The 26405-nt window shown below is 49.3% G+C and overlaps 8 protein-coding genes across 8 annotated transcripts; 4 read left to right on the top strand and 4 right to left on the bottom strand.

Annotated features, from left to right (window-relative positions):
• Positions 1 to 6036: 6036 nt before the first annotated feature.
• On the top strand, positions 6037 to 6912 carry PG997_010362 (uncharacterized protein; the record flags this gene model as incomplete). The annotated part of the gene is made up of 1 exon (XM_066814677.1): positions 6037 to 6912. The coding sequence occupies one exon, from the start codon at positions 6037 to 6039 to the stop codon at positions 6910 to 6912; it is 876 nt and encodes a 291-aa protein (XP_066666639.1).
• Positions 6913 to 7156: 244 nt separating this feature from the next.
• Positions 7157 to 8234, bottom strand: PG997_010361 (NAD(P)-binding protein; the record flags this gene model as incomplete). Its single annotated transcript, XM_066814676.1, has 2 exons — positions 7157 to 7534; positions 7593 to 8234. 2 exons carry the CDS (start codon positions 8232 to 8234, stop codon positions 7157 to 7159), a joined length of 1020 nt encoding a protein of 339 aa, XP_066666638.1.
• A 214-nt stretch (positions 8235 to 8448) lies between these two features.
• Positions 8449 to 9461, top strand: PG997_010360 (uncharacterized protein; the record flags this gene model as incomplete). The annotated part of the gene is made up of 2 exons (XM_066814675.1): positions 8449 to 8454; positions 8793 to 9461. The coding sequence occupies 2 exons, from the start codon at positions 8449 to 8451 to the stop codon at positions 9459 to 9461; spliced, it is 675 nt and encodes a 224-aa protein (XP_066666637.1).
• A 1478-nt stretch (positions 9462 to 10939) lies between these two features.
• PG997_010359 (uncharacterized protein) lies at positions 10940 to 11753 on the bottom strand (the record flags this gene model as incomplete). Its single annotated transcript, XM_066814674.1, has 2 exons — positions 10940 to 11309; positions 11593 to 11753. 2 exons carry the CDS (start codon positions 11751 to 11753, stop codon positions 10940 to 10942), a joined length of 531 nt encoding a protein of 176 aa, XP_066666636.1.
• A 926-nt stretch (positions 11754 to 12679) lies between these two features.
• On the top strand, positions 12680 to 12961 carry PG997_010358 (uncharacterized protein; the record flags this gene model as incomplete). The annotated part of the gene is made up of 1 exon (XM_066814673.1): positions 12680 to 12961. One exon carries the CDS (start codon positions 12680 to 12682, stop codon positions 12959 to 12961), a length of 282 nt encoding a protein of 93 aa, XP_066666635.1.
• Positions 12962 to 17282: 4321 nt separating this feature from the next.
• PG997_010357 (uncharacterized protein) lies at positions 17283 to 18926 on the bottom strand (the record flags this gene model as incomplete). Its single annotated transcript, XM_066814672.1, has 1 exon — positions 17283 to 18926. One exon carries the CDS (start codon positions 18924 to 18926, stop codon positions 17283 to 17285), a length of 1644 nt encoding a protein of 547 aa, XP_066666634.1.
• Positions 18927 to 21024: 2098 nt separating this feature from the next.
• PG997_010356 (uncharacterized protein) lies at positions 21025 to 21724 on the top strand (the record flags this gene model as incomplete). Its single annotated transcript, XM_066814671.1, has 3 exons — positions 21025 to 21199; positions 21415 to 21457; positions 21577 to 21724. Coding segments are annotated over 3 exons (366 nt in total), but the record flags the coding sequence as incomplete, so codon positions are not given.
• Positions 21725 to 23073: 1349 nt separating this feature from the next.
• On the bottom strand, positions 23074 to 25613 carry PG997_010355 (uncharacterized protein; the record flags this gene model as incomplete). Its single annotated transcript, XM_066814670.1, has 2 exons — positions 23074 to 24451; positions 24487 to 25613. The coding sequence occupies 2 exons, from the start codon at positions 25611 to 25613 to the stop codon at positions 23074 to 23076; spliced, it is 2505 nt and encodes an 834-aa protein (XP_066666632.1).
• Positions 25614 to 26405: the final 792 nt, after the last annotated feature.

Here is a 26405-nt window from a genome sequence, read left to right as displayed (position 1 = left end):
TCGGCGTAGAGTCGCTTATTAATTAAAAGTAAGCGTGAGCATAAAGGTATAGTTTAATAATAGTAATGTTTTATAATATTATTTTATAATTTATAGATTAATTCTTTTAAGTCCTACGAATTATAACTAGTAAATAGGTTTAATAATATCATCGTTTTAATACTATTAAATTATCGGAGTATCGTTATTTATTAATAAGCGATTAGCTCGTTTTGCGATCTTAATAGTCTCTCCTTTCGTTATTAAAAAGAATCGCTATCGTAGGGCGCTATTAGCCGATAATAGCGCGTCATAGGTCTTATAGCGGATTATTTCCGGTAACCTTAATCTTATCGCTAATTATATTTCGGGCGTCGTATTTCCGTATATTTATTATAATACCGTAGCTTTATCGTAAGCGTATATTATATACTAGGGTTAATTACATTAGTTTTATAGCCGTTCCTTTAAATAATATTTCTTAGGCTACTTAAGGTCTTTTTTTATTAATAGGTAAGCCTTCCGGGGGTTAAGTATAAACGTCTTAATTTTTTTAATTAAGTGGTTTAAATATAACGTGGTTTACTACTACGCGACGTATATCACTTAGCGACGTATTTTTTCTATTTTTCGACCTTTTTATATTAATTAATTTAATTATAACGCTTAAAATTAATTAAAACTATTCGCTATCCGATTCCTCGCTTAATTCTATATCTTTTTCGCATGTTCGCGTATTATGACCTGTCTCGCCGCAAATACCACAGCGCCTTTCACCGGTCGCCCTCCGCTTCGACGAACCCCTATTTTTACCTTCATCGGGCGCTAAACGCTTCCCTTTTACCTTTTCGTCCTATAGCTGCTGAGATTCCTTAATAGTAAGGGCTTTTTTAAACTAGACTCGCGACTTTTTAGCTCTCCGGCGCTTAAAAAGTGTTAAATTAGCCTCTTTTAATATATATATTTTATCGCGTATAAAAGTTATTTTATAGGCTATTTTAATTATACTCTTCGCTATTTAGTTTACCGTATTTAAAATCGGCGTCGGAGAGCTTTTTTAATAAGTAAACACCCTTTTTTTAATATAAATAAAGTGCTTAGTTATTTATTAAAAATTAAACGGCGTTTAAGGGTCGTAAGTATTGGCCGTCCTCGAACGGGATAAGTTAAATATAGGCGTTCGGAGACATATATTTAGTTTATTAATCACCTCGTCGGGATTATAAGGAATTAAATTAAAAACGCTGAATTTAAATTTAATATTATTTTTCGTAAAAATAGCGAAATGCGCGGCCTTAAAGGTAATAAAAAACTCGAGCTTCGTAATGTGGTTTATCGAGGCCTTAATAAACAACTCGATTTCCTTTAAATAAGCACGTTTTAAAGCCGAATAAAGTGCTATATCGAGTGGTTAAAACAGGTGAAATAAATAAGGAGGCATACCGAGTGTAATAATGTTGTTATCCTAGCAGTATACCTCGAATTCGGCCGAAATATAGCTCTCGTGGCTGTCGATAATTAGGAGGCGGTGGGAACTTTTCGTCTACGTTTTAATATGTTTATCGAAGTGTTTAATTTAGTTTAAGCCTATTTCGTTATTAGTCTAACTATTAAAAGTCGGCTTAATTACCCAGTCGCCCGGTAAATCGGTTTCGCGGGACCAGTTCGCGAGATAATATTAGCCTTAAACGATTAAGAACGGCGGAATGCACCAGCCCTGCGAATTGATACATTTAATCGCCGTTGCTTATTCCCGATTACTAGGCTGGACCGACTTCGTTTTTCTACGCCGCTCGGCGCGTATTACGACGAGTGTTAACCCGATTATACTTATTATAAAGCCGGTCTCGTTAAAATTCTAAATGTTTTTATCGACGATCCCGTATTTCGCTTTTATGTTTACAACTAGCGTAAACTAGCCGGAAATAACTTTAAAATTTTCGTAAAAAGCCCTTTAGTAATCGTACCGACGATTTATTTTAATCTTTAAATCCGGGTTACGGTCGATAAAACGCCTAACCTAGTGCTTACCGACGCGGTCGCCGCCGCGCGACGCGGTAAGGAGATTGGCCATATTTTTTACACCAGCGAGATCGGGAGCCATCCCTTAAATATTTAAATTAATTATATATTTACGAAATACCTCCTTTTTAATTAGATTTAATTTACGTCGTTTCGGTCGGATTTCGCGTTTTAAAGTTCGGCCGTAGATTCGATAGCGTAAAGTCGATTCGGGTATATTATAAGCTTTTATTACTACTCTTTAGTTTATTTAATTCGGTTCGTTTCGTATCGCTTAAATTATTAAAACTATCCGATCTTTTTAAGATTAATTAAGCATTATAATTATAAAGGTATTACGCGTTAAAGTTTAATTATATTAGAATTAAATTTAAATGCGTCGCTAAGTAATATGCGTCGCGTAGTGATAAACCACGTTAAGCGTGTAATAAATATTCGCTTAATTCGTCGGGGAAACTATTTATTTATAAGTTTCTTTTCGAAATGCTCTATATATTTATTATATATATATAAAATTTAAAAGAGCGTAAAGTATACGTCGTTAACGGGCGAAACCCGAGGGTCGTTTTTAACGGCGTAGTTAACGTAAATTCCCTTATCGAATCCGTTCGAAATAAATTATTATCGTTTTGCTTTAAATCCTAGGCAGGGTATTCCGGGAATAGCGATTTATTTATCGACGTCGAGGTCCCGGTATTTAAGTAATTCGGTTATAAGGTTACTTAGGGTTATTTTAATAAGTCGTTCCGGGTTATTTATTAATTCCTTAATATCGTTAGTGTTTAAACCGGGGTCGCTAAAGTTTATTTCGTACGTCCGGCGTATTATAGCCATAGTTCTATACTTTTTCTTTTTTTTTATAGTTTTTTAAAAAACTATTCGGTCTTTTTCTTATTTACTAAGTAAATAGTGTAGCCATTATCGTAATAAACTATTTAAGAGAGATTACTATATAGCGCTTTCTCGTTGCCCTTAATAACTACTATAACCGGTTCTTCTTTAGTAGCGTTAATATATCGTTCTTTAGGTATTAGTTTAAATATCTTTTTATTTCGGTAATCCCTAGCGTAATATCCTTTTTTTAACAGTTATAATAAGTAACGTTCTATTTTTTATCGTTCCTATTATATTAGGTTACATCGAGGTTTATAAGTCCGCTGTGGTAATTAAAAGAAGTCTTTTTTAACGCTTATTATTAGATAAATCGTCTACTATTAACCTTTAGTTTATTATCGTTAACTCGGAATCCTTAATACCCTTATCGCTCGAGTCGTCGTTCGTATAGTTAATTATTAATTTTAATAATCCTTTCGACGTAATTATCGAAATTATTCGGTTTATCCTCTCGGCTTATTTTATCCTTTACTTTTTCTCGCAGCCCGGCGTAAAAAAGTATTATTAAAGCGTTATTATCGTTCTATTTCGTTCTGGAAAAGATTTGTTTAAACTTAACGGCGTACTGGGATATTAATCCCTTTTATTTAAGCTATATAAGTATCTATTTTACAGTCCGGATTTTATCGGGATTTTCGAAAGTAGCCTTTAATTTTTTTTTAAACCCGGTATAGCTACGGAAAAATCTCTTAATATCGTTTTTTTAGTTATTCTTATCGGGGTTATTAAGGTAGTCGCGTATAATAAGTTCGAATTATATAAGTGCGTCTTTTTTAAGGAATTCTACGGCGTAAAAAACCTTATTTTATTTAATAGTAATAACGTAGGCATAAAAGCGTAAATAGGCCTTAACCTGCGTAAAGAAACCTTAGACGTTTTTTTCCTTATTATTATAAGTTTACGGGGGCGTAAGCTTAAAATTACCGTGTTCGGAGGTTAAGACAGGCATAATAGTAATCTATTCGACGAGCTGGGTATTTTCGTTCTTTACCTGTTTAAACTATGCCTATAAATATTAGATTATTACGAGGACGTTAGGTCCTCCCGTAAAATTATTAACGGCGCTTTCGGCTAAGGTTTAAGGTGCTATAATATCGAGTATTACTCTAGGTTTAAATAATAACTCGTAAGAATAAGAGTAATTAAAATATAACGATACTTATTAAAGGTTTAATAGAAACCTAGTAAAACGTACGCGGGTTTATATTAGTAATGCGAGAGAGTATTTAAACGGGTAATAAAATCGCACTATTAATAAAATAATAAAGTAATTAAGTTTTAAATAAATATTAGGGCGTAGTTTATAATATTATAATAGGTCGTTAAAATATATACTTTATTAATAAATAAAAATTAATACTTAAATTAATTATTAAGTAAATAAAAATATTTAAGAAACTATATAAAAAAATATCCGTCTTATATTTAGCCTCGCTTTTTTATTAATAATCGGCTCGTTAGCTTATTCGTTGTCTTAGAATAAGCTTTTAAGCCTTAGATTAAAGGTTCATTTATTATTCTAGAATAAGCCCCTGATTCGTTGGTTTACCTGGATTAGTGGCTGTCCCTTCATGATCCGACTAATCCGTCACGTGACTTGTGGCTGGTGCTTATGGCGGTTCTCCCTGCCTTAGAGTCTCCAGTCCTCCTGGCGGGGTATCGCACTTCCGTGGCTGCCTGTGCTTCGTTTTTTGGCCGCATAAGTAGGTTAGGTCGTAACACGCCGACGCGTCCCGCGTTACGTAAATTAAATAATCGATTCGCTATATCTTTAATATTAATTATTCGAGGCGAAAACGATCGCGAATTTAAATTAATTATATATTATACGATTAATTACTTTTCGAAATTCGTAAACTTTTACGTTAACGATTACGTATTTCGTCGTAGAATACCACTGCGACGCCGGTAACCTAAAATTATATAAAGAATATTATATATTCGCGCTACGGCTCGTACGTATAATTTAAAGTCTTTTTAAAGCGTTTAAAGCGTTAATTATATATCGTTCTCTTTTTATTAATTTATTATCGTAAATAGTAAAAGTATAAAGCATAAAATGTAAATTATACGAAATTAAAAGAAAGTATTTAATTAAACCGTGTATTTAATTAAACCGTGGATTACGTTAAACTTAAAGCTTTTATAATATATAATTAGTAAAAACCGTTAAGTAATAATCACGCCTTTTAAAATTATAATTATAGTGTATAATTATCTTATATTTAAATAAAATATAACGAAGACCTCGAGGGTTTTAAATTAGTTTTATTTTCTTTTTCCTTACGTGTTTATTAAACTAATAAACTTAAAAGGGTTAATAGGTTTTAAAGTTAATTATTTCCGTCTTAATTTAGCACAGTATTTAAAGTTATTATCTTCGAGAGCTTTGCAGGTGAGTATGCAGCGCATACTTAGACAAATAGTTATTATAAAAGAAAAGTGAGTTCGGGTGAAACCGGCTTCGGTGAGCCTGTGGAATATTATCAATTTTTTGTTGTAGAAAAATCCAGGCTGGTGAACGGGCAAGTTGTTGGAGGTCGTGCTGATACCCCAGGGATGTAGGCTTCGCTTCGGAGTTAAGTTCCCTGATCGTATCCTAGGATACGATCAGGGAACTTAACTCCGATCTTGTCGATATACCACTAAATACACCAGGCCAACCACCTCAGTCCCAGTGTACCAACATCATTGATGGATGGTTCATAAGACAGAACGCACATAGAATAGTCTGTTAAAACAAACATTGCCAACTTGAGCTTCAAAATATTGTCCAGCAAGAGTTGTTGACTGCTGGATAGCTGTGCCCAGTGCGGATCTGATGATAGAATATCCCCTGCAAGACGAGCGCCAAGACCGGCCACTCTTCCTTTTCAAGCCGTCCCAGTCTGTCCCGGTTGATTTCATTGGTCAGTATCGTCAAACCTTCCGTTAGCGTTAGGCCTAGACCTTTGAATATAGGGCTGTTGCATATCAGCAGCCAGGCACCCGTATAATGAGACCTCTATTTAAACGTCCAGTCTCAACTATCAGAATTGCAGTACTTGTCTCATCGCCCACTCCAACCCCCTCGTTCCCTTGTATACCCAAAACGCCTCATACAGCACCAACGAAGAACCCGCTTCTCCAGGGAAAGGCAACATGACATCGCTGTCACGCCTACCCGCAGAGGTAGTGTGCATGATCCTGACTGCCCTCGGCGATCTTAATCTGAAGACGTTGATCGTCGCCCAATCCGTCTGCACCCAGTTCCGCGACCTGATCGAGACCGTCGCTTTCCGCACCCGGCACTTGCAACCCACCGAGAGCGGCGAGCTGGAGTTCGACCCGTTCCTGCGCGCCGAGTTCAGCTCGATCGTGGACGCTCTCGGCTCGAAAGACACGACCAGGCTCTACCACATGTACCGAAACCTCCCCTGGGCCCAGACGGAGTCCTCGCGCGAGCCCTACCTGCGGCCCGGGGCGAGCTGGCGGCGCCTCTGCCTAACCGTGGGCGGCCCGCCCATCACGCGCCTGGAGCGCGTCGAGCTCGACAGCTACTGGATGGGGACCAACGTGGCGTACAGCGAGCTCGACCTGCTGTCGCCCTGGCTCACCATGGGCTGCGTCTACGACATGCTGCTGATGAGCCGCAACCTGGCCCGGGAGGAAGCCAGCACCGAGAACTGGCAGCTGCGTCTCGGCCAGCGCGTGGCCGACTACAACCTCGCCGCGCACGTCTGCCACATCACGGCCGGGTACGGCTCCGTCCCGCCGAGTGAGGAGGCGCTCGCGGCCATGTACGTGGATGCCCGGGCCGACGACGACGACGCTGCGTCGAGGCAGACGGCCGTGCTGCAGGTCCATATGGTAACCCTCGGCGGTTGGTGCGGCAGCGACTATTCCGCACACAGATTCTTCCAGGACTTGTGGTATCCGTGCCCCCAGGGCGACGACTTTTTCGGCTTTCAGCGACGCCCTTGGCATGGGCCGCTTCCCAAAAAAGGTGCCCGACTTGTGGGACGAGATAACTGGTAACTTTTCTTTGGACTAGCAAGGATACTAGGACTGGGGTTTACGTACGGTTCAATTTTTCAACGCAAAGAGAAGGGGGAAAAAAAAGAAAGAAAAGAGAAAAAAAAAAAGTAAGAAAAAAAAAGAAAAGTAAGAAAAAAGCTAAATGTTCATTCTAGTCGCCGTTACCAAATCGAGAAACCTCTCTGGCTCACAATATAATCAAAATGGCTCCTTCAGTTCCCTCCAAACCCCTAGATTGCATAACTCAGATCTTGTTGGAGTGGAGCTGCAGCTTCGTCCTTTCCTGGTTTATCTTGGCCCACATCAAGGTCTTGGCCCAGAGCCCTGACTGCTTCCCCTTGTCCTGGCTATCAGGAGAGCTCTGGTCCTTCTGTAAGAGCGTATAGTACCCTCTCTGACCAGCATACCTCGGGTTTAGAGCGAGCTCGACGACATCGTGGCCTGCTGGGGCAGCGGTTCGTAGTGTTGGACCCATGATCAGCCGGAGGATTGGGAGCAGAGGCTTGTATACAAATGTCTGCATGAGCACCAGGCTCCGGGGGGTGTTGGTATGGAGAGCCCGCGAATCGACCAGGTTACCTGGATTGATAGCAATGGTAGTGAGAGCCTTCAAGTTAGAATCCTGGCACGGGTATACGTTAGCAGAAGAATTCTAGTGATTGACCCATGGCGATATTCACCTTCTCGAGATGGTCGTTCAACGCGTACATCCATGTAGTGATGGCGAGCTTAGTGGTAGCATATCTTTGGAAGCCCCGCCCTTGCTTGTCTGGGTCTGGTTCCATAGAAGGCTTGGCCAACAGCTCCATGTCGCCAGGGAGGATGGGCGGGTATTTCTCCATTGCATTCTTCCCGGGCCAATGCGAATCGCTGGATAGCATCACGACACGACCGGCCAAGCTTTCACGGAAGCTCCCCAGAAGACGGAGGACAAGAGCTGAATGAGCGATATGTCCGACCTGGAATACTTTATCGTAGCCATCGGCGGTGAGCTCAGGCCCGGCTGTAAGATTCCAGTAATATGCATTGCAGACTATGGATACGATTGGTGGGTATTGGCCGTTTTGAATGCCAGAAATCACCGTGTCGGCAAACGCGTGAGTGGCCGTGAGACTGGCCAGGTCGAGGGCAACAACAAAGGCCTTTGCGTTCGGATGGAGCGAGATGGTATGGCGAAGCCTCTTGGTGTTCGGATCCGAATCTGAGGCATTTCTCACCGTGAATAACACCGTGTACGCTGGATATGTGCGGAGGACATAATCGGCAGCAGGGATTCCCAAGGAACTGTTGGCGCCCGTGAAGATGAGCAAACCATCCTCCATCTTGATGCGGCGGTCGGCAAAAATCAAAAGGATATCACGGCGGCGCACCAAACAGTAATGACACCCACAAAGATGAATCAGCAGATATGTGCAATGCAATGCTTCACACTTTGCCAGGCCGAAGTATAGCAAATGGAGGGAAAGGATGGAATCAAGAGGTTCTTGGAAGTTGCATTGCTGTAAAGAGTGAACAAACAAGTCCTCGGGTAACACAATGCATGTTTGATGAATCATATAAGCAGTTGACCACCAACCATACAGGCCGTGCATGAGCAAACACTTACTTAGGCGCCTTGGCAACTTGGGTACAAACCTTCGCCAAATGCTGCAAAGCGGTGTGGTGATGTTGGGTCTTAATTTAATCTGCCTTCCCAGTCGGTTGATTATTGGTTCCTGCCTCCCTTTGTATCTCATATGTACCACGCACTGCCCGCGGCTAATCTCAAATATACAATGCATAAGTATGTTACACAAGCAATAAATTAATTGGCAACGACCCTGTTAGGGGGAAGCAACAACACAAGTTGATTGTATACTGAGAATGATACTTGCGCAAAGGAGGATTGGTATCAAGTTTTTGCTATTCCCGATTACCGCTACGTGACTCCTCAGTCTACTTTGGACCCGAAGGAGAAAACAGAGAGGTCGAGGTTGTTCGCCCCTGGATTTACTCTGTCGTATCTTCTCCGATCGGAGCTACAACACGATGCCAATATAGCGCTTCTTCTCGACTGGATGGACAAGTACGCCGAGGCGCATGAGCCAATGCATTTGGGCAAGTTCTTTACGTACACCGAGTTTGATAACGCAGGCGAAGCTATTTTCTCAAGATCTCTCGGTTTCATCAAAGCAGGCCACGATGTGAGTGGCTCCGTTGCCAACTCTCGGAGCTTGAACCGATACATGGGAATCGCCGGATACTATGTATGGCTCTTGCGGCTCGTGGTAGCCAACCCTCTGATAACCTCCTTGGGATTGTTGCCGATGGGGCACCTGTTCCGTACATCAATGGAGGCTTTGCACCAGAGAAAGGCTGACCCAGATTCCCGCTTTGATATGGTCGCCCACTGGCTAAGGGTTTACCAGGAGTATCCTGGCCTCCTGAGCTATCGTGATGTTGAGGCCATGACAGCCACCACCATAGCTGCAGGCTCAGATACTCTGTCATGTACGCCAGTCTCCGCCACTGCCATCGTGTTGAGGTCCCCTTCTCGCGCACCCCCTTAAAATCGAATAAAGAAGTAATAATTATAGATTAAGGTTAAAGGTGAGGTTAAAGATCTACCCTAGCCACAATCGTGCGTATCTCATCCTGCATACGCTTGAGTTTTTCCTTGGTAGAGGTGGTTGCCGCGTCCTATCCTACGAACGCTTCAGTTCACCTTTAATACTCGTGCGTACCGCAGTCATAAAGGCGTTTAGAAATAGAGGGCAACGACCATGTGTGTGAGGACGGCAGATCGTTCAAGATGCGTTTAGAAGAACCACTCTATAGGCACTTGATAGGAGACCGTGTGTTCAGTGCAGTTACGATTGGAAACCGCAAAGTCAGATTTAACTGTTCCATTTGTCGTGGGATGCTTCTCCGAGCAGCGAGAGGAGACGGCGTTTGCGACTGGCCAGATTGCTCGGGGGAACCGTCACACCACCACCAGATCGACCAGCTGATTCGTCGGGCCACCGCTTCCCGCCCTGGGACGACTAAGTCTCCGGAATCCATCGGGACTGCTCTTATGCCCAACCGAAGCTGCTTTCCCCCAAGTACCACTGCATTACTTTATCGCTTAGTGGTTTCGGGGGATTGGCCAAGGGAGAGACCCGCCTATTTGAACCCCTTGCTATTGACATCCTTATCCTATCATTATTCTTGGAGAAGTTTGAAACTCGAGTGCGGAAGTTTCGTCGGCGGTGCCAATCTGGTGACTGCATCCAGAACCAGGGTTCAACTGAACCTCTCTGCCCAGGGATTTATGGACATCCATAAGCGCAGTCTCGTCAACAACCAACCACCGACCAATCGTCTCAGCGATTGGATCAATAGCTCGGTTAGCTCAGTTGGTTAGAGCGTCGTACTAATATTCTCTCTTGAGTATACTAAGTAATGCGAAGGCCATGAGTTCAAGCCTCATACTGAGCAGCTTTCTTTTTGCCCTTTTTCGTCCCCTTGTTCTGTGAGCTCCTGCCGTTGGGATACTTCGTCTCAATGTCGCGTTGCTCACATTGTATTACCAGTGAGGGCAGATTATCACCCCAAAGCTGAATGCGAGTATGCGAAGGTCGAACTTTGACCTCGGATTTGGTGGTGTTAGCCATCTCGCCAACGGCCATCTCAGTGACACGACAGTGGTCTAGATCCGATGCATCGGGGCTCTGGCGATAGGTCCAGCCTTCTCCAGACTTTTGGGAGGAGGGAGTGGTTGCTTAGTACTTTTCGTTTCAATTCCTGCACGTGTGTAAGGACTTCGCTTCCGGCTGCTTATCCGATTCTCTTCGCCGTTGTCTTCGCAGTCTAAAACCACCCAACCTCCCCCGGGAGAGTGCGCGCAACCTCTCTGGATTCGAAATAACAATCCTTCCTTATACACCGTCTTTCTGTCCAGGCCCACCGCTTCACTGCTCTTGGTTTCCGGCGAGTGGGCGTCGGCCGACTTTTCTGTACCCCTCTCGCAATAGCGACATGTCATTTTTCGCATTACATGGAAGTATTATGTCCAGTCCGTGAGGATAGCGATGCCGCGCAATGCCGTCTTTGTTGACGATCTGGTTGTTTTCTCCGACGCATCAGCACCGCACAGTCGGGATAGCGGATCCCAGCCCAGCGCACCGCCTTCCGCGACATCTACAGCGTGCGCGCGATCCTTGTTATCGGCAACTCGGGAAATGGGATGGTTTTCTTGTAGCAGAAGAATAGTATGTACATCGGTCGAAGCTGCGAGGGAGACTGTCCACTGATCTTGTATGGTCTCTCCATCCTCTGGCGCGGCCCAGATTCTGGCCGATGGGGTATCTGCGGTTTGCAGAGCCACCACGACGATGTCGAGGTCACATGCCAGCTCGATACTGGCTAAGTCCGGTCTGTACCGCTTCGTCTGGCAGGTCGGCGATTTTCACTGGCTTGTCATCATGCTTTTATCTCGGAATCGGCCCCATCTATACGTGAGCTGTTGCCATTTCGGACATCTTTGGACCACGGCTCGTACCACCTGGCTTGGCTTTGGGGGCTCTGCTCCGTTCCCCGACTTAGCATTGGCTACGTCCACCGGTGGACCATCGCTTATTAGTAAGATGGATGACGTCCCGTGGTCGGTCCTAATGATCAAGCTCTTCATGGCTGGTTTCCGCGCGGGTGGCATCGAACCGGCTCAGCGACAGGAGATTTAACTCTTCCTCCTGGCGAAAGGTCTTCAATGGGCAAGTGGCGATATTCCCATGGTTGAACCAGTTATACGTGAATACAGCAGCCGTCGAGACCCGGAAGACGCAGGTCTGGTGACGTGCACGGCTTTTCACAGGCCGCATCGTATGTGACCAGGACCAGCACATCACTTCGAGACGTTCGCGCCTGTGGCAGCCTCTTCCTCTAGACTTGAATCGTTACTTTTAGTCGATAAGTAGTTACTGGAGGAGCCGCAAATGGATCATGTTGGGTTCAGCGACGTTTGATATTGGCGAGTCCCAGCGCCGTGCGACGTTCGTCAGCTGCAGGGTCGCTGAGAATCTGCTGTTCAGGGGCAACGACGTCCCAATGGGCGGACAAGATGTTTTGCTTATAATACCCAAGGGGCCCTCCGAGGATCGACGCGTCGGATCGCGACGTCGACCTTGTTTCTGTACTCGTGCGAGTGCCACTTGGGCGCCTGCATCCGGAATCCGTCGGGGACGCCGGCATGGCCAAGGCCGCAGGAACGCAGGACCGCGCTCGTAATCATTTCGTGCCCGACCGGCCCGCCGGGAACCACGAAGGCTAGCGAACTGCTCCGTAAAAGCTGTATGCCCGTTGCTGGTTTTCGGCGAAATCGCAAGGTCGTTTAAGGTGTCCATTATTTAATTAAATGGAAACATATGCCTTGTCGTTCTAGTCGTGAATTAGATTTGACACAATTAGGGGTGCACTGGGACTGCCCGAGCGAGGGTTGGTGGGTTCCTGGAAGCACTGCGTTGCTGGCTTCCGGCGGGTTTAGTGAGAGGAGCGGGCCACGACTTGTTGTGACGTTATTGATTTGGATGTTTGCTCCCTCCAGTATCCCGAGGGGATCCCGGTGCCGCGTCGCGCCGGCGGCAGACCAAATTTACCCCAGGAACCGTATCCCGACTCCGAGTGGTATCCGGAGTCCGAGTACGTGCTGTACTTGTCTTCCCGTCCACGTCGGCATGGTCGTCCACATGCTCGAAGTATAGACGGTAGGAGCGCCATTCTGGTCCCCTCAAGCCTGGTCCTCACACGTATGTATGTGCAAGTGAGCAGGCCGGCCCTGCCGCGCCACCGGGTTAGCGTCAAGCCGTTCGCTGAGGTCTTCTTTATACCTGCTCTTGCGCCTCCCGCGCCGCTTCTCCGTGCCTCTTCGGAAACGGAGGTGGCCCGCTCCGCCAGGAACGTGGCAAGTAGATGCGCTCTCACAGCTCCGCCGTGGTCCATCCCGCACTCGTCGACCACGACGCCCATGTCGGTCCGCGAGATCGACCGACCGGGCCACCTGATTGTCGAATTCCAGGTCGGAAGGGCATAGCGCCTGTTGGCGTTCCCCAGAGCTCGAGGCGCCAGCATGATCGTTTAAGCTGGGTCGGCTCCGCATCTGGGAGAACGTCCTTGGGGACCACAGAAGGAGAGAGGACGACTGTCCTGGTCCGAAAATGGCCGGTGTAACCTGGGAAGTGTTCGACTTCCCGGTGTGCAAGGGATCGGGTCAAGGTTGGACAGTCCCAGAGCTTGACGCAGGTTTGTAGAAGGTAAAAAAAGGAAAGAATAATATTGGGTTGGTTTGTTGTATATATAGAATATAGTGGTGTCGGACTCGGTGTCGGCAACGTGGAATCCTGAGCTGCGACTGGAACAGGAGTAGAAGTCCGAGCCGGGTTCCGAGATGGGATCGGAGCTGTGAATGTGGAACCATTTGAGCCATGCATATTTCCCACGGTTCGAGAGTGGTGGTGCCCAGTGACAGGCGTCCACTGTCAGGTCATCGTTCACCTTGGATGTCGCAGGATCTCTTATTTCTTTCGCCGGGTGTTTGTTTCCGAGGAAACCTTGCTCGCCTCGGCCTTGAGTACTTCTCCAGTCTGCGAAGATTGCTAATTTGGTGTATGTACGGCCGACGGCTGTGCTCCCACGGGCTACGTTCACATTATCTGGTTTTTGTCATTGCTGCAATTCCCGACAGTCGTACCGCATGTCAATTTCAGATAATGTAAAGGGGGATGTGATAGAACGCAGGTCTTAGGTTGGTCGCCTTGAGACAATATGGCTTCCACGACGACGTATCTAGGTGCCGAGAAGCGTTGCCACTTAAGGAGCATACCCAGGGCACGACTGGGAGTGTATAGGGTTGTCATTGGGGAAGTGACAAGACAGTGTTAGGTTCACACCTTTAGGCGTGATGGATAGTTATCGTTACGAGTGATATAAACAGGAGTAACATGTCTCGAAGTAGATGTAGCTGATGTGTTTGTTGGAATAACCCGGAAGATGTACGCAGATGATAGCGAACACTGGGTGAATATGGCTTCGCATAGTTATAGTATTCGTCGCAAGGCCGATTGGGTGCCACCATTGGTAGTATGAATAGATTGATCATGTTGGTATCGTCCAGGGCCGACCGGTTAAGCTAGGTGTATAGGCGAATTCCGAGCATGGTCTCCCTCATCAAAGTATTGCTCGTATCTGAAAGAGTGAAATGCAGGTTCCGTTGATGGCCCAATCAACATATATGTAACGTAGTGATGTTTCGTCAATACGAAAGGGGGTTCCAGAAAGTGCGTCGAAGTGCATGCCAAGTGCCGTGAGAGTTGGTCAGTAGGACAAGTGTTGTTAACTGATACTGCATGTCTCCCGGAGTGATGGCAAGGGGTTGTTGATATGGCGTAGCACCAAGGACATTGCGACTATTGGCCTAGATCCATGGAAAACCTTGATGAACAAGAGGAGACAAGGTATATGAAGCAAGTGATGACAGATGAATGTAGCAGGTACTCTGTAGGTTCAACAGAAGCATAAGGAAAGAGTACAGTAAGGGCATAGTAGGCGCCGAAAGATGCCACAGGGGGCTCAGAAAGCAGTAAGGGAGTGCCCATGAAATAGTCTGAGGCATTGAAAGCCATCGCGAGATCGATGGTCAAACAGAGGACCGAAAAGAGAAGAAGATGGAACAAACACTGAGGTCTTGAAAATGCAGCCTTTAGAAGAGGCAGACGGAAACAATGGTGTTTTCGAGAGATTCAGGCAAAATCGGCATTGAAGAGCTGCCTGCACCAGACAGTATCAAGCGCGGCTTGGCCACGAGGATTTGATGTATATGGGGAGGCTGGCTTGAGGCGAATATCCGAGAACAGATCAAGCATACGCTCAAGACACTAGCCTGACATGATGACATCTTTAATCAAGACTGTCGCGGCATCATGTCGGTGATTGGTCATCCTCTGGTAGGCTTGACAGAATAGAGAAGAGCAAAGGGTACATGAAGCAAGGTACTGGGGCACTTGGACAGTCACTGCAGGCAAGGGTGTATGGCTCCTTGCTGTGGTGAACATGAAATGATGGGTTGAAGCATGACAGTCATCGCAGATGTAATGCCAAGAGTGTTGAGCGCAGATGATGATCCAGTTGGGTGCTGAGTCAAGTTGGGTGATGTGGGAGTCCCAGTTGGATGACGAATGAAGAAGGTGGTTGATGGTTCCAGTTGAAGGAAGCTGCTAGACAGCGAAGAAGTCAGATAGTTGAAGCTGATGAGCCATGATGAAGAAACAAGATCGAACATTAATGGTAGTTGTCATGTGGGTGGGTGGTAGTTGATTGAAAGCGTCATGGGTTACACCAGAAACGGCTTTGGATGCCCACCAAAATGAAGGAAGACTGCCATATTGAGATGGGATGTGACAAGCTGAGGAAGAATAGATGATGATTGAGGACTCAGAAACGTGAAGATATTCCCAAGTATGAGATGAGAGAAGATTGAGTATGGAAGACAAGTATTGGAGGAAGAGGATGCTGTGATGTGATACTGAGGAGGATGAGATGGATGGAGGAAAATGGAGGGAGAAACCTAGGCTTATATAGACCATCTCCAGCACTCTCAAGCTCCCCATGAACCTCATCAACCCCCTAATTCATTGGATTCTCTTTCTCTCTGCCTTCTGTTCTCTGTTTGATCTTGATTTCAAATCAATCCCACATCCTCTTTCTCCCCAACGCTCTCTTGCTGTCTGGCACCACTAAGACAGACAGATGCACAGCGCCGCAGCATCATGCTTCGCTGAGACACTCATCTGCCCCGACAGCGTAGTTGCAAACGTCCAGCAGTGGAGATATTGCGACATCATCAAGCAATAGACTGCCAATGGCAGATTCCCATGCCCAAAAGGTCCGGGGTAGAATCATGTCGGGACGGTGGATGCTAGGCAGCAGGACATCATCACAGCTGCTTCTGCCCGTGAGGGGGCTGCAATGACATCCTCGTCTGCCAAAAACAGCATTCACTGAAAGCCCAATCGATGGAGACCAGAGTCCCGATTGACGTCCCGGAGAATCAGCTCCTTTCACGACGCGCCAGTCAACTTCAAGAACCCCGGGTGCTAGGCCTCAGTGATCAGATAGGACCTGCATGGTTCTTGCATCTGTGGGGAAGGCTGATTGAAACATTGGTCAATTCCATGCATCACCAACGACACATCGGTCCCGTAGTCTTTCCTCCGAGATCAAAGAACTTCCAGCATTATGATACGTCACTTGGCGGTGTAAACGCAGACATGGAGCGCAGATGTTGAGGAACCTCTTTGGCAACCCGTTCGACTGACATCATGACAGCTTTGCAAACAAAACTCGGTGCATAATCCTGCAGCATATTGACACATTCACCTCCATGTTGGTGGGGAGGTCTGCCAATCCCGAGTAGGGGTAGCCGAACAAACGGAAGCGTAGTGGTCTAGTCGGCAGTAAATGGAAAGGGGGAGAACCATCTGGATCGGAAACATACAACCAACGACATCATGACCAAGACCGTCCGAATCAGTTCTTGCTGACCTCCTCACTGTTTTCCAGGCTGTATTGATGCCCTATACGAGTTTGCAACCCAGAAATGGCAATGACATCTTGCAACACGGGCGCCATCAAGGTGGCATGAGAACACATCACCAACCCGATCGGACATGCATTGGTCATGTCTCACGAACACCATGCGTGTACATCAAGAGTCGCGCCTCTCCACTTGTTCTTGACCAGTAAACGATCAAGCAAACGGTAAATGTTGGCATGGGTTGTGCCGATTCGCGACCAACATGGTGAGAGACCAGGCAACAGTAGCAAATTGGACAGGCGCATGATTAGTCAACCATCACTATCTCACAGTTTCACAAACACGGATCTGGAGAAACCTGAGGTGACTTACCTCTGAATTCATACTAGATTCACATCCATCAAGATGTGGCATATAGGTAGTGGCGATGTGGCGGGTGGTATTGACAAAGGGGATGCATATGAATCGGGTTCCACCTCAGTCAAAGGTGGCCATGGCAATGTAGCTGTCATTGTGTGCGTTGATCTGACGCCTATTGCAAGTTAGCACACTTTCTAAAAGCCACATCATAATGTTATAAGCAATACACCAACAACCTGAAGCCCCAAGGACCGGATGGCCCAGTATCATGTATGGCGTCCATTGTTGTTTCACCGTGACGGATTCGAAGGGTTGACGACCTTATTGGGTTATTTGTTCATAAAGAAGTAGTAATTCATGAGTCTATTATTTCGTGAAAAAAGGTATTGTTCCCATGCTGCCTACTCCGTTCCCGTGATCATTCCAGAGATCTATGCCATTCATTTTTGTTCGTCTAAATTCTTTACTCCAGGCGGCCAATGCCCAGGTGCTCAACATCAGCCTTGACGATGCGGAGGGTGTTAGTGTTTCCGAGACCACCCTTCCAGCCCTGGACGACAACGAGGGTGTCACCGTGGGAGATGGTGTTGAGGGACAGGGCGTTGGAGACGGCCCACTTGATGCGGCGGTCGACATCCTCTTGCCAGTTGACCTTCTCGAAGTCGGGCTTCTCCTCAGGGAAGTGGAAGGGGTAGACACCGCGGTACAGGTGGCCGTATCTGGAGGTGTTCGCGCTACGAGTCACCATGAAGATGGGGCACACGGGGCGGTACTTGGAGATCAGACGGGCCGAGTCACCGGAGGTGGAAAGGACGATGATACCACCGGCGTTGAGGTCCAGGGAGGCACGGACAGCGGCCATAGCACAAGACTCGGTGACGCTGACGGGGCGCTTGACCAGAGTGCACATCTCCTCGAAGGTAGCGACATAGGGGATGGTGTTCTCGGCCTTCAAGCAAGCCTCGGACATCTCGCGGACAGCCTCCTGGGGGTATGAGCCCTTGGCGGTCTCACCAGACAACATGACACAGTCAGCACCGTCGGTAACGGCGTTACCAACATCGGAGATCTCGGCACGAGTGGGGCGGGGGTTCTTGATCATAGACTCAAGCATCTGGGTAGCGCAGATGACGGGCTTGCCAGCCAGGTTGCACATGGCAATCAGCTTCTTCTGGGCGGCGAAGACCTCGGCGGCGGGAATCTCGATACCCAGGTCACCACGGGCAACCATGACACCATCAGTTTCCTGAAGGATCTCACGGAAGTTGTTGAGACCTTGACGGTTCTCAATCTTGGCAATGATCTGAATGTTCTTGCCATCGGGGCCAAGGACCTCACGGATGTCCTTGATATCCTGGCCACGGCGGATGAAAGAGGCGAAGACCATGTCGACGTTGTTCTTGACACCGAAGCGCAGATCGTTCTTGTCCTTCTCGGACAGAGCGGGCAGATCAACATCAGTGTTGGGCAGGTTGACACCCTTCTTGGAGCTGATGAAACCGTTGTTGAGGGCCTTGACCTTGACGGTCTTCTCGTCGGGGACCTCGAGCACCTCGAAGGCCAGGATACCGTCATCGACGTAGATGATGCGGCCGGGCTGGATGACCTTGGTGATGTTCTTGTAGTCGACGTACATGTTCTCAGTGGTGCAGGCGGTGGCGTACTGCTCATCAGTGGTGATGTTCAGGACGGTGCCGGCAGCCAGGGGAAGATCCTCATCGTTGGCAGTGTTGCCAGTTCGGATCTCCGGGCCCTTGGTGTCCAGGGCAATGGCGACCTGACGGCCCTTCTGGGACTTCTCGGCAGCACGGGCATTGTCAATGACAGACTGGTGGTACTCGTACGAGCCGTGGGAGAAGTTCATGCGAACGACATTGAGACCAGCGGTTCGGAGCTTGTTGATGGCCTCGGGGGAGTTGGTCTTGGGGCCGATTGTGCAGATGATGGAAGTGCGGCGGAGATTCTTCTCGGGCTGGTGGGCAGTATCGATGGAGGCGAGCCACTCGATCTTGCTGCCGACCGAGAGGTGGTCGAGGGCGGTGTTCGCCGAGGACTGGTTGCGGTGGTGCGGCATGGCTGCTTGGTCGACTCTAACTTTACTAGCCATTGTGAATGATTTTAGAGATTAGCTGGGAACTCTAGATGCTGAATGGGGTATGACAAGAGGTGGTATGGCGAGGGAATGCTCAAAGATAAATATGAGGTCCGGGCAGTCGGAGAGGGACGGAGAGGGGAGAGGTCGGCGGTATTACAGGGTGAAACCGGACAAGTCCACAGGGAGGGTGGGATGATAATTGCTACTCGGCCAAATTTTTTCGGGATCGGTCAAGGGGATTCAGGAAGTGAGGTTGCGTAGCGGCGAAAAATAGGCGTCTGGATGCTCAGGGCTCTCGCGATATACGGGATATATCGTTCGACCTCAGGTGGCCAGAGGGGTGCAGGTACCATAAAAATGGAGGGGAAGGCATGATGAACGACCGAAATAGGTCCCGCCCGCAATAGTGAAATGCGACTTACCAGATGATTTGTTGTCAAGGACAAAACGCGGGTCCTGCAGCTGAAGTTTCGCACCGGTTTCTTTAGTGAAGGAAGGATGGTTCTTGGACTTGTTTCGTTCCCTGGGAAGATGATCTGACTGGGTTTTCCGTCGAGGGAGTGGGAAATTTTTATTTTTGTATCTCCCGCGTTCTGCTCCAGGAATTGGCTTTTGGCTTTTTGCGATGCGCGGAGCTTCCCCAAGCTAGTACAAGACAGAGACTGGCGACGAAACGGGCGAAAAGTGCCTCAATCTCAGTACTGGTACACGGGGCTCGAGTACTCTGTCTGCTCTGGGCTGGGCGTGAGCGAGTGTGCAGGGTGCGTGAGTACAATAGGCCCGTACTGGAGGGGTCGGAGGTGGGAGCGAGTGGGATGGCAGTTACAGCTGCTGCTACTGGTTCATCTGAGGTGGGCAGCGCCTCTAGCTGCCCCTCCTTTTGATTGGCAGCAGCAAAAGCAACCGCGCAACAGGCAGGGAAAGTGAGCTGCTGCTGCTAAAACAAAACAGCCTGGCTAGTCTGGGCAGGCCCGTCCATCGGATTTCGGGGACCAGCGCCCGATTTTACTTACCAACTAGATAACATATTGCATTGCCAAAGATCAGCACCCTGGAAGTCCGAAGGGTCCAACCGCTCCATCGACCTCCTGCTGCTCCTGCGCCCTGCTGGCTAGCTGGAGATTCTGTTGCACTCCTGCAGTCAGGTCCGTCTCCGAAAAGTCTTGGTACTGCAATTGCCTGACTCTGGCCGTGTTACCAGGCTCTTGGCGAGCATGGCCTTGCGTGGCTTATCGCACCCGCATTGGAACCTTACCTGAAAGTAGCGCATCGCAACTCAACGTTTTGGCGAAACAGTGAAACGGGCAATGAGCGCCAGTGGCCAGGTCAAAGAAGCCGCAGCCCCGCCATTTCCCAGCCAAAACTCGGGCCTAATATTTGCCAATGGGCTGTCGTCCATGACACCCGTGGGCAGTCTTCGGCCATCTAGGATTCTAGGCTCTCCGGCCTATCCACGCCCGTCGGCACGTCGTGTCGTCTCCTGCTTGTCCTTTCCTGTCCAGAAATAGCAAGGCGGTCAAAGCGGGTTTGCCGGAAACACATTTGCTTCACTTTTGTCGCTGCTGGCGTGATGGTGGGGTAAGCTCGCAGGCGAGGGTGAGGAAGCGGCTTGCGACCCGCAGCTTCCGATAGCTCAAGCTGATAAGCCTCGTAGTGCGTTGCTTTGTTTCGTTTGACTGATTGCTGCCTGAGGCACTTAGTCCAAGAGCTGATCTGGCCGGAGCTGGCCGATGACTCAGCCAAAACAAGAGCCATAGCCACACAGCCACAGCGCATGGCCACAAGTTGAAGATGTGGCCACACGCTGGGGGGTTGGTTCTCTGTTGGTTGGCCTGCCCCACCAAAGCAGGTGCCTAGGCAGGCTAGAACAGCCGCTAGGCCAGTGCCCATCGCATGACACAGCTCTGCTGCTATCGGTGAAGGAGTGCAGCTGATTGAACCTTGCGATCGTTAAGCCCCATCATCTTAACCATCACCAACCACATACCTCAATCTGTCCATCTCCCCGAACCCACATCAGCATTCCAAGGCAAGTTCCTTGAATAGCTCTCTGCGAATCTCGAAACGAAGCAAGACAGCCAAACAGCTTCTTTCAAAATGGTGGTCAGTACCGAGACACCCCAACCCCCCGCAGGCTGGCTGCTTCAGCCGGCGGCTGCCGAAGATTTGGGCGCTGTATTCTGAAACTTTTGCATCTTCGCTGCCGCAGTTCCTCAACTTACTGACGTTTGGTCTCTGGGGAAAGCTCGGCAAATTACTCCACTACAGCGTCGATGCTGTCCTCAGTACGTCCCTGACCTGATGTCGACCGACCCCTCCCATCCTCGGGCCGCTCGTGTGGCTCTCTGCCCCGTCGCTCGGCATACACAATGCTAGCTAGGAGCTCCGAACGGAACCTGGCGCTCGCTTTGCGCCACAAGCTCATGCTTCCGAAGAGGCGGCCCAAGAGAATGGAGGGGAGTGTGACGGAGAACAATAGCTGACGAAGATGTCGTTCTAGTCTCGACTGTCCTGGCGGGCATGAGGCGTTCGACCGGTTTGACGTGAGTAACCCGACCGACCCTAAGCTTTCCCTTGAGGAAGCAGTGCACAGGAAAAAGAGCAGGAAGAGAGACATGAGTGCGCAGCCGGCTAACGCTTGACCCTATATGGGACTCGGCAGACCCAGTTTCCAGACGAGCCAGATCATGGGCGAGAACAACAAGGAAGCCAACAAATGGATTGAGAAGTACCTGGGCGTCGGCGAGTGGGTGATGGACACCTCGGTAGCCATGGCAGGCTCGAGCTCGTTCTTCAAGCGCGTTCGTTAAACAACGCTGCCGCCATCTCGTCACATCGCAGCCGCCCCTAGAAGCAGGAGGGAGTATGATGAGAGGAGAGGAGAACGAGCGGTTTTTCCTCCCGAGACTCAGAAGTGCGTGCGTGCTTGTGGTTCGATTCCCCAAAAAGCTCAAGTTATCGAGAGGGGGCGGATGACGAACTTGCTGCAGCAGAGTGATGTGACGAACTTTGTGGGCGCACAAGATACGCTTTCAGACTTGCGGCCAGCAGCAGCAAGCGACATCGGGAAATACCGGAAGAGATTCAGAGATGAGGAACTCTGATGCATCGTGTCGAGTTACCGAAAGGCGTTAGGGCTGATCAGGGCTTTTTGTTTTGTTTTGCTTTGCTTCGTGTCCGAGAGACGATTCATAACATCTCTCTGCTCCTATATGCTCTTTTAGATATATGCAAATCGAGGGAGTGCACGCAACTCTACTTTCAAATCCCCATCGAAATCGCAAAGAGAATTGGGGGAATGGGCATGTGCTACAGTTCTCTCTCCATGGGGGAGACTTTAGGCGGGTGACGCTCCGTTCGACTTTCAAGATGGAGCCCCAGTAGCCGAGGTTTGCCGAACTGGGGCGCTCCAGTCCTCCGAACCCCCGGTGGGCGAGAAGAAACGGATGCATGGAAGGCTTGCTGGCGCTTGCTTCCTTTTCAGCTAAAAATAAGTCCAGTGGATTATGGCGTAGGGAAGTGTAACATCTGATTTGCTGGTGATGGTATACTGAGTAAAAAGCGTGAGCGCACGTGGGAAACAGCTTTCAATGACAATAGCAACGACCATGGGCATGTCTACCTTGCTTCTAGCTTGTAAGTAAAAAGCATGCAAAATTGTTACAAGTCTCAGCTGGATACATGTAGTTCTCAATGCTCAAAAGAGCCCCATGTCCATGTGGGAACCCGAAGTGTGCAGGCAGCAGCCGCTGTGGCTACGAGTATGACTTGGGAATATCTATTTTTACTGCAGTATACAAATCATTGTCTCCACCCCTGACCACGAACACAATCCTACATGTACCTACCTGCATATAAGTGATGCATACAATCTGGTGGTACGTCCCACTTGGACGACAGCAACCCAAAGCTCGTGGAATACGTAAGTGTATTCGTCCGTGTCACTGTGAACGATGCATAACATGATGTTGTTGAACGGGATGTAAGTACATGCCTAAGTTGACACTGCACACACCCTACACATGCTGTAGGTAAAGTAGTACAAGAAACACCAAGCGCCATCGCACCGTAATCCTGAAAACTCGATTCCTGCCCACAACGTACTGGACAGCTATATTTACTGTCATCCACCACTAACACCTTATTCAAAACATCGATACTAATCGACATCCTCCCTCCGACTCTCCGTCATCAGATCCAAAGGGGGCTCATTGTGATCGTCGTGCTCCTCCTCCTCCTTCTCATGGTTCTTGTCAGCCGCCACCTTCCTGTCCTCCCCACTACGGTGCATGGACAAGAACTCGGCCGGCACCTCGTTCGTAGAAGATCGATGATCACCATGCCCATCCTCCTCGTCACTCGTCTCGGCATGGTGCGTTTCGCTAAGGAGGCCTGGCGGGACTTCATTGTCACTCTCATCCCGATGGTGCTGCTGTTGCTGCAGGACTTCCTCATCGTGATTTGCCGCCGCTGCTTCTTGGTGTACGGACCGCTTGAGCGGACTGTTTGCCTTGCTGCTTCCGCGGCTGCTGCGGCTTTGTATCTTGCCGGCCTGTGTTTCTTTCGAAGGCGATTTGGGCTGCTGCTGCTGCTCGTCCAATGCGAAACCGCCCCAATTTCGAATCACACTACCGGTGTTGTCTTCGTCGAGCTGCCGCTGCTGCTCAGCCTGGATATGTTCGTTGTCGCGTAAGTTCGAGGTTCGTAATGCCTCTTGTTCCCGGTCTTGAAAATCGATCAACCCGGATTTCACTGCTCGCCGTTCAGATTCTTCCACTTCCTCGTTGGCAGCGTCCACCAAATCCTTATATTCGATGCCGTGACTCTGCATAGTCTCCAATAGCAACTTCTCACCCTCCTTGAACCCCGTAAGCTCGCCGCCAATCGCCGCGATAAGTAAGTTGTACCCCTTCGACTCGGCGTGAGCGAGGCAGCCCTCAATCTCCTGGGCGGTGCGCATCAGGTCGGTGTACTGCGCACGGAACAGCTTCTCGTCGCGCTTGCGTTGCTGCGACTCGGCCTTGTCCGGGCTGCCGGCGTCTTCGAATCCCGCGGCATCCATCAAGCTGCTGATAGCGGCGGCGAGCCGCGTCTCGTAGCCCGAGATCTGCGAAACGACGTCTGACCAAACTTCGATGCCTTCGTGCAGCGCCTCTAGTTCACGATCAACGGCGGCCTGGCGTCGCGTAAGCACGGCAGTCTCTTCTTCCCACCACTCCTTCGCCATGGCCAAGGTGCGGCGCTCCGGCCGCAAGTGCATAAACTCCTTCCCGGTCACTCGGCCTTCGATCAACCTCGCCTTTTCGGCAGAAACCTCCCGCGAGCTGTCATCTGTCTCTGTGCTGTTCTTGCGATTCTCCTCGCCGGCGTGCGAGCCAAAGTCGAAGTCGTTATCAAGCTCGAGGACGCGGACTCCGGGCCTCTTCATCATGTCGCCGATGCTCCGCTCCGTATCCTTCAAGGCGCCGCGGTAGCCGCTCAGACCGCTCTCGCGCTCGCTGCGCGCCTCCTCCATCCTACGCTCCAGCTGGACTTTCCTGTTCTTCAGCAACCGCAATTTCTCTCCTCGAACTCTTCGATATCCAGGCACACGGTCTTGTACTCGGAGTCCATACTGTGTATCTCCCTCCGCAACGGATCGTCCTTGTCGGTCTCCATGGCCTTCAGCTCCGAAGCGATCGTCTTATGCTGGGTCGAGAGCCTATTGGCCTTGGCGATGGCGGCCAGGCGCGCCTGGCGGGCGTCGAGTATGTATTGGGTCTCTTCGGCCTTGAGGTCGGCCAGCATGGACATGGTGCGCGCGATCGAGTTGCGCACCTGTCTCAGGGACAGCGGCTTCGGCTTCGGCTGGCGCACAGGGATGACCGCGGGGGCGGGATTCCGGGCGTACGGGTCCGCCCGAGAGCGCAACGGCGACTGCGACGCTGACGACCGGCGCGATGCTGGTCCTTGCGGCGTGCTGGCCTGGCTTGACCCCTCGCCACCAGGAGTCGCGGTGTCTCCTGATATTTGGCGCTCTATGGCGGCCCCTTGCGCGTCTAGTAGCCTCTGCAGCTCTTCTTGGATCTGTCGCTCGCGCCGTTGTATCGTGCGGAACGTGGTGTCGGTTTCGACGGTTGTCGCGCGATCGGTCGTCTTGGGTGAGCGGCCAAGCAGTACGCTCCCAACGAAGCTCATGCTCGATGCGGCGTAGTCCTGGTTTTGCGATGGCGCGCGATCATATGTCCTCTGCGACCGACTACGCTCTCGCCGCAGCGCGCTGTCGCTTTCATCGTGGAACTGGGTGGTAAAAGGGGGCGTCCAGGAGGGCAGGTTGCTCTGGCGTCTTCGGGGTTCTCGGCTGTCTTGTTTCTGGTGTATTCTGCCCTGGGCTGCGGCTCGGGCTTCTCGTTGCAGGCGCATGCGGTCTACCACGCTCATGGGCGGGTACTCCAATAACGGTTCGGCGTAGGCCACCGCCTTTGCCTTGCCCTTGCGATCTTTGAAGTTCTTACGTGCGCGGGCGTTGTCTTCGTACGGGTCCATGTCTTGTTGGGTCTCTGGAGATAGTAGCGGAGAGGAGGGACGGGGCGAGAGGTCTCGGAGATCGTAGTCGTTCGAGTTTCTAGGGGTGCGTTGGTTATTGGTATGGAGGGGGAGGAGCGGTTCGTTGCCGCCGCGGGCAATGCGCGAGAAGAACGAGGGGTTGGAGGATGTCATCTTGTAGTATTCTCTAAGCGGATTATGTTGTAAATTAGGTGCAAGACTAGATGTACGTGGTTTGTTCTTGAACTTAGGAAAGAGGCATATCGAATGGGGAGAGGTGTGCTTGGCGGGCTAAGCTAAGGAGGGCAGGCAAGCTGTAACATTTCGCGACGTAAGGTGAATCTATTTTGACACAAGTGATCAGACTGGGCAGAGTCAGTCAGGATGGTGGAAGCAGCTGATCAACACTGGAAGAATAACGTCAGTTCTCCGACTTGCTGTTGCTATCGGTAGGGTAACTTGTCGAATAGATACCAGGTAGGTAGGATAGAAAGGGTGCGAAAGGGAGCTGTGACGTGCCATCATGACTTATCGATAAGAGCTCACGAGCGCCCTCCAAGTGCACACATGCCTCCAAATGCCCAAGACATGCAGCCTCCCAGCCGCGACGTCATTGGCCTGTTTCTTTCGCATTCCCTGCACTGGACTTGGCTCCAGCTCCTATTAGCTGGGCACCTAAGACTGCGCATTAGTCAACCCCCAAGTACGGCAATTACAGTAGGTGCTCAGTGCTGTTGTTAGCTGATCGCCAGTACGGTCCACTGTTCAACTGAGGAAACAACAGAGATCGGAGCAGCAGAAACAACAACCACCCGACAAGTTGGTTGTAATCTGGAGATATCCATCCCACTTTGTTTTTTTTAGCTTGCCTCAAGAGCCGATGTCACCCAGGTTTTGCATGACAGGCAAACAAACTGGTGATTTCTCCTCACTATGTCCCGCCCTCACTGCAACCCCCCAGTCACC

This window comes from Apiospora hydei (assembly GCF_038363865.1).
Source record: "Apiospora hydei strain CBS 114990 chromosome Unknown utg000007l_segment0_segment0, whole genome shotgun sequence".
Classification (NCBI taxonomy): Eukaryota; Fungi; Ascomycota; class Sordariomycetes; order Amphisphaeriales; family Apiosporaceae; genus Apiospora; species Apiospora hydei.
Note: the sequence above shows the minus strand (reverse complement) of the source record. Positions and strands in the feature narration are given on the sequence as shown.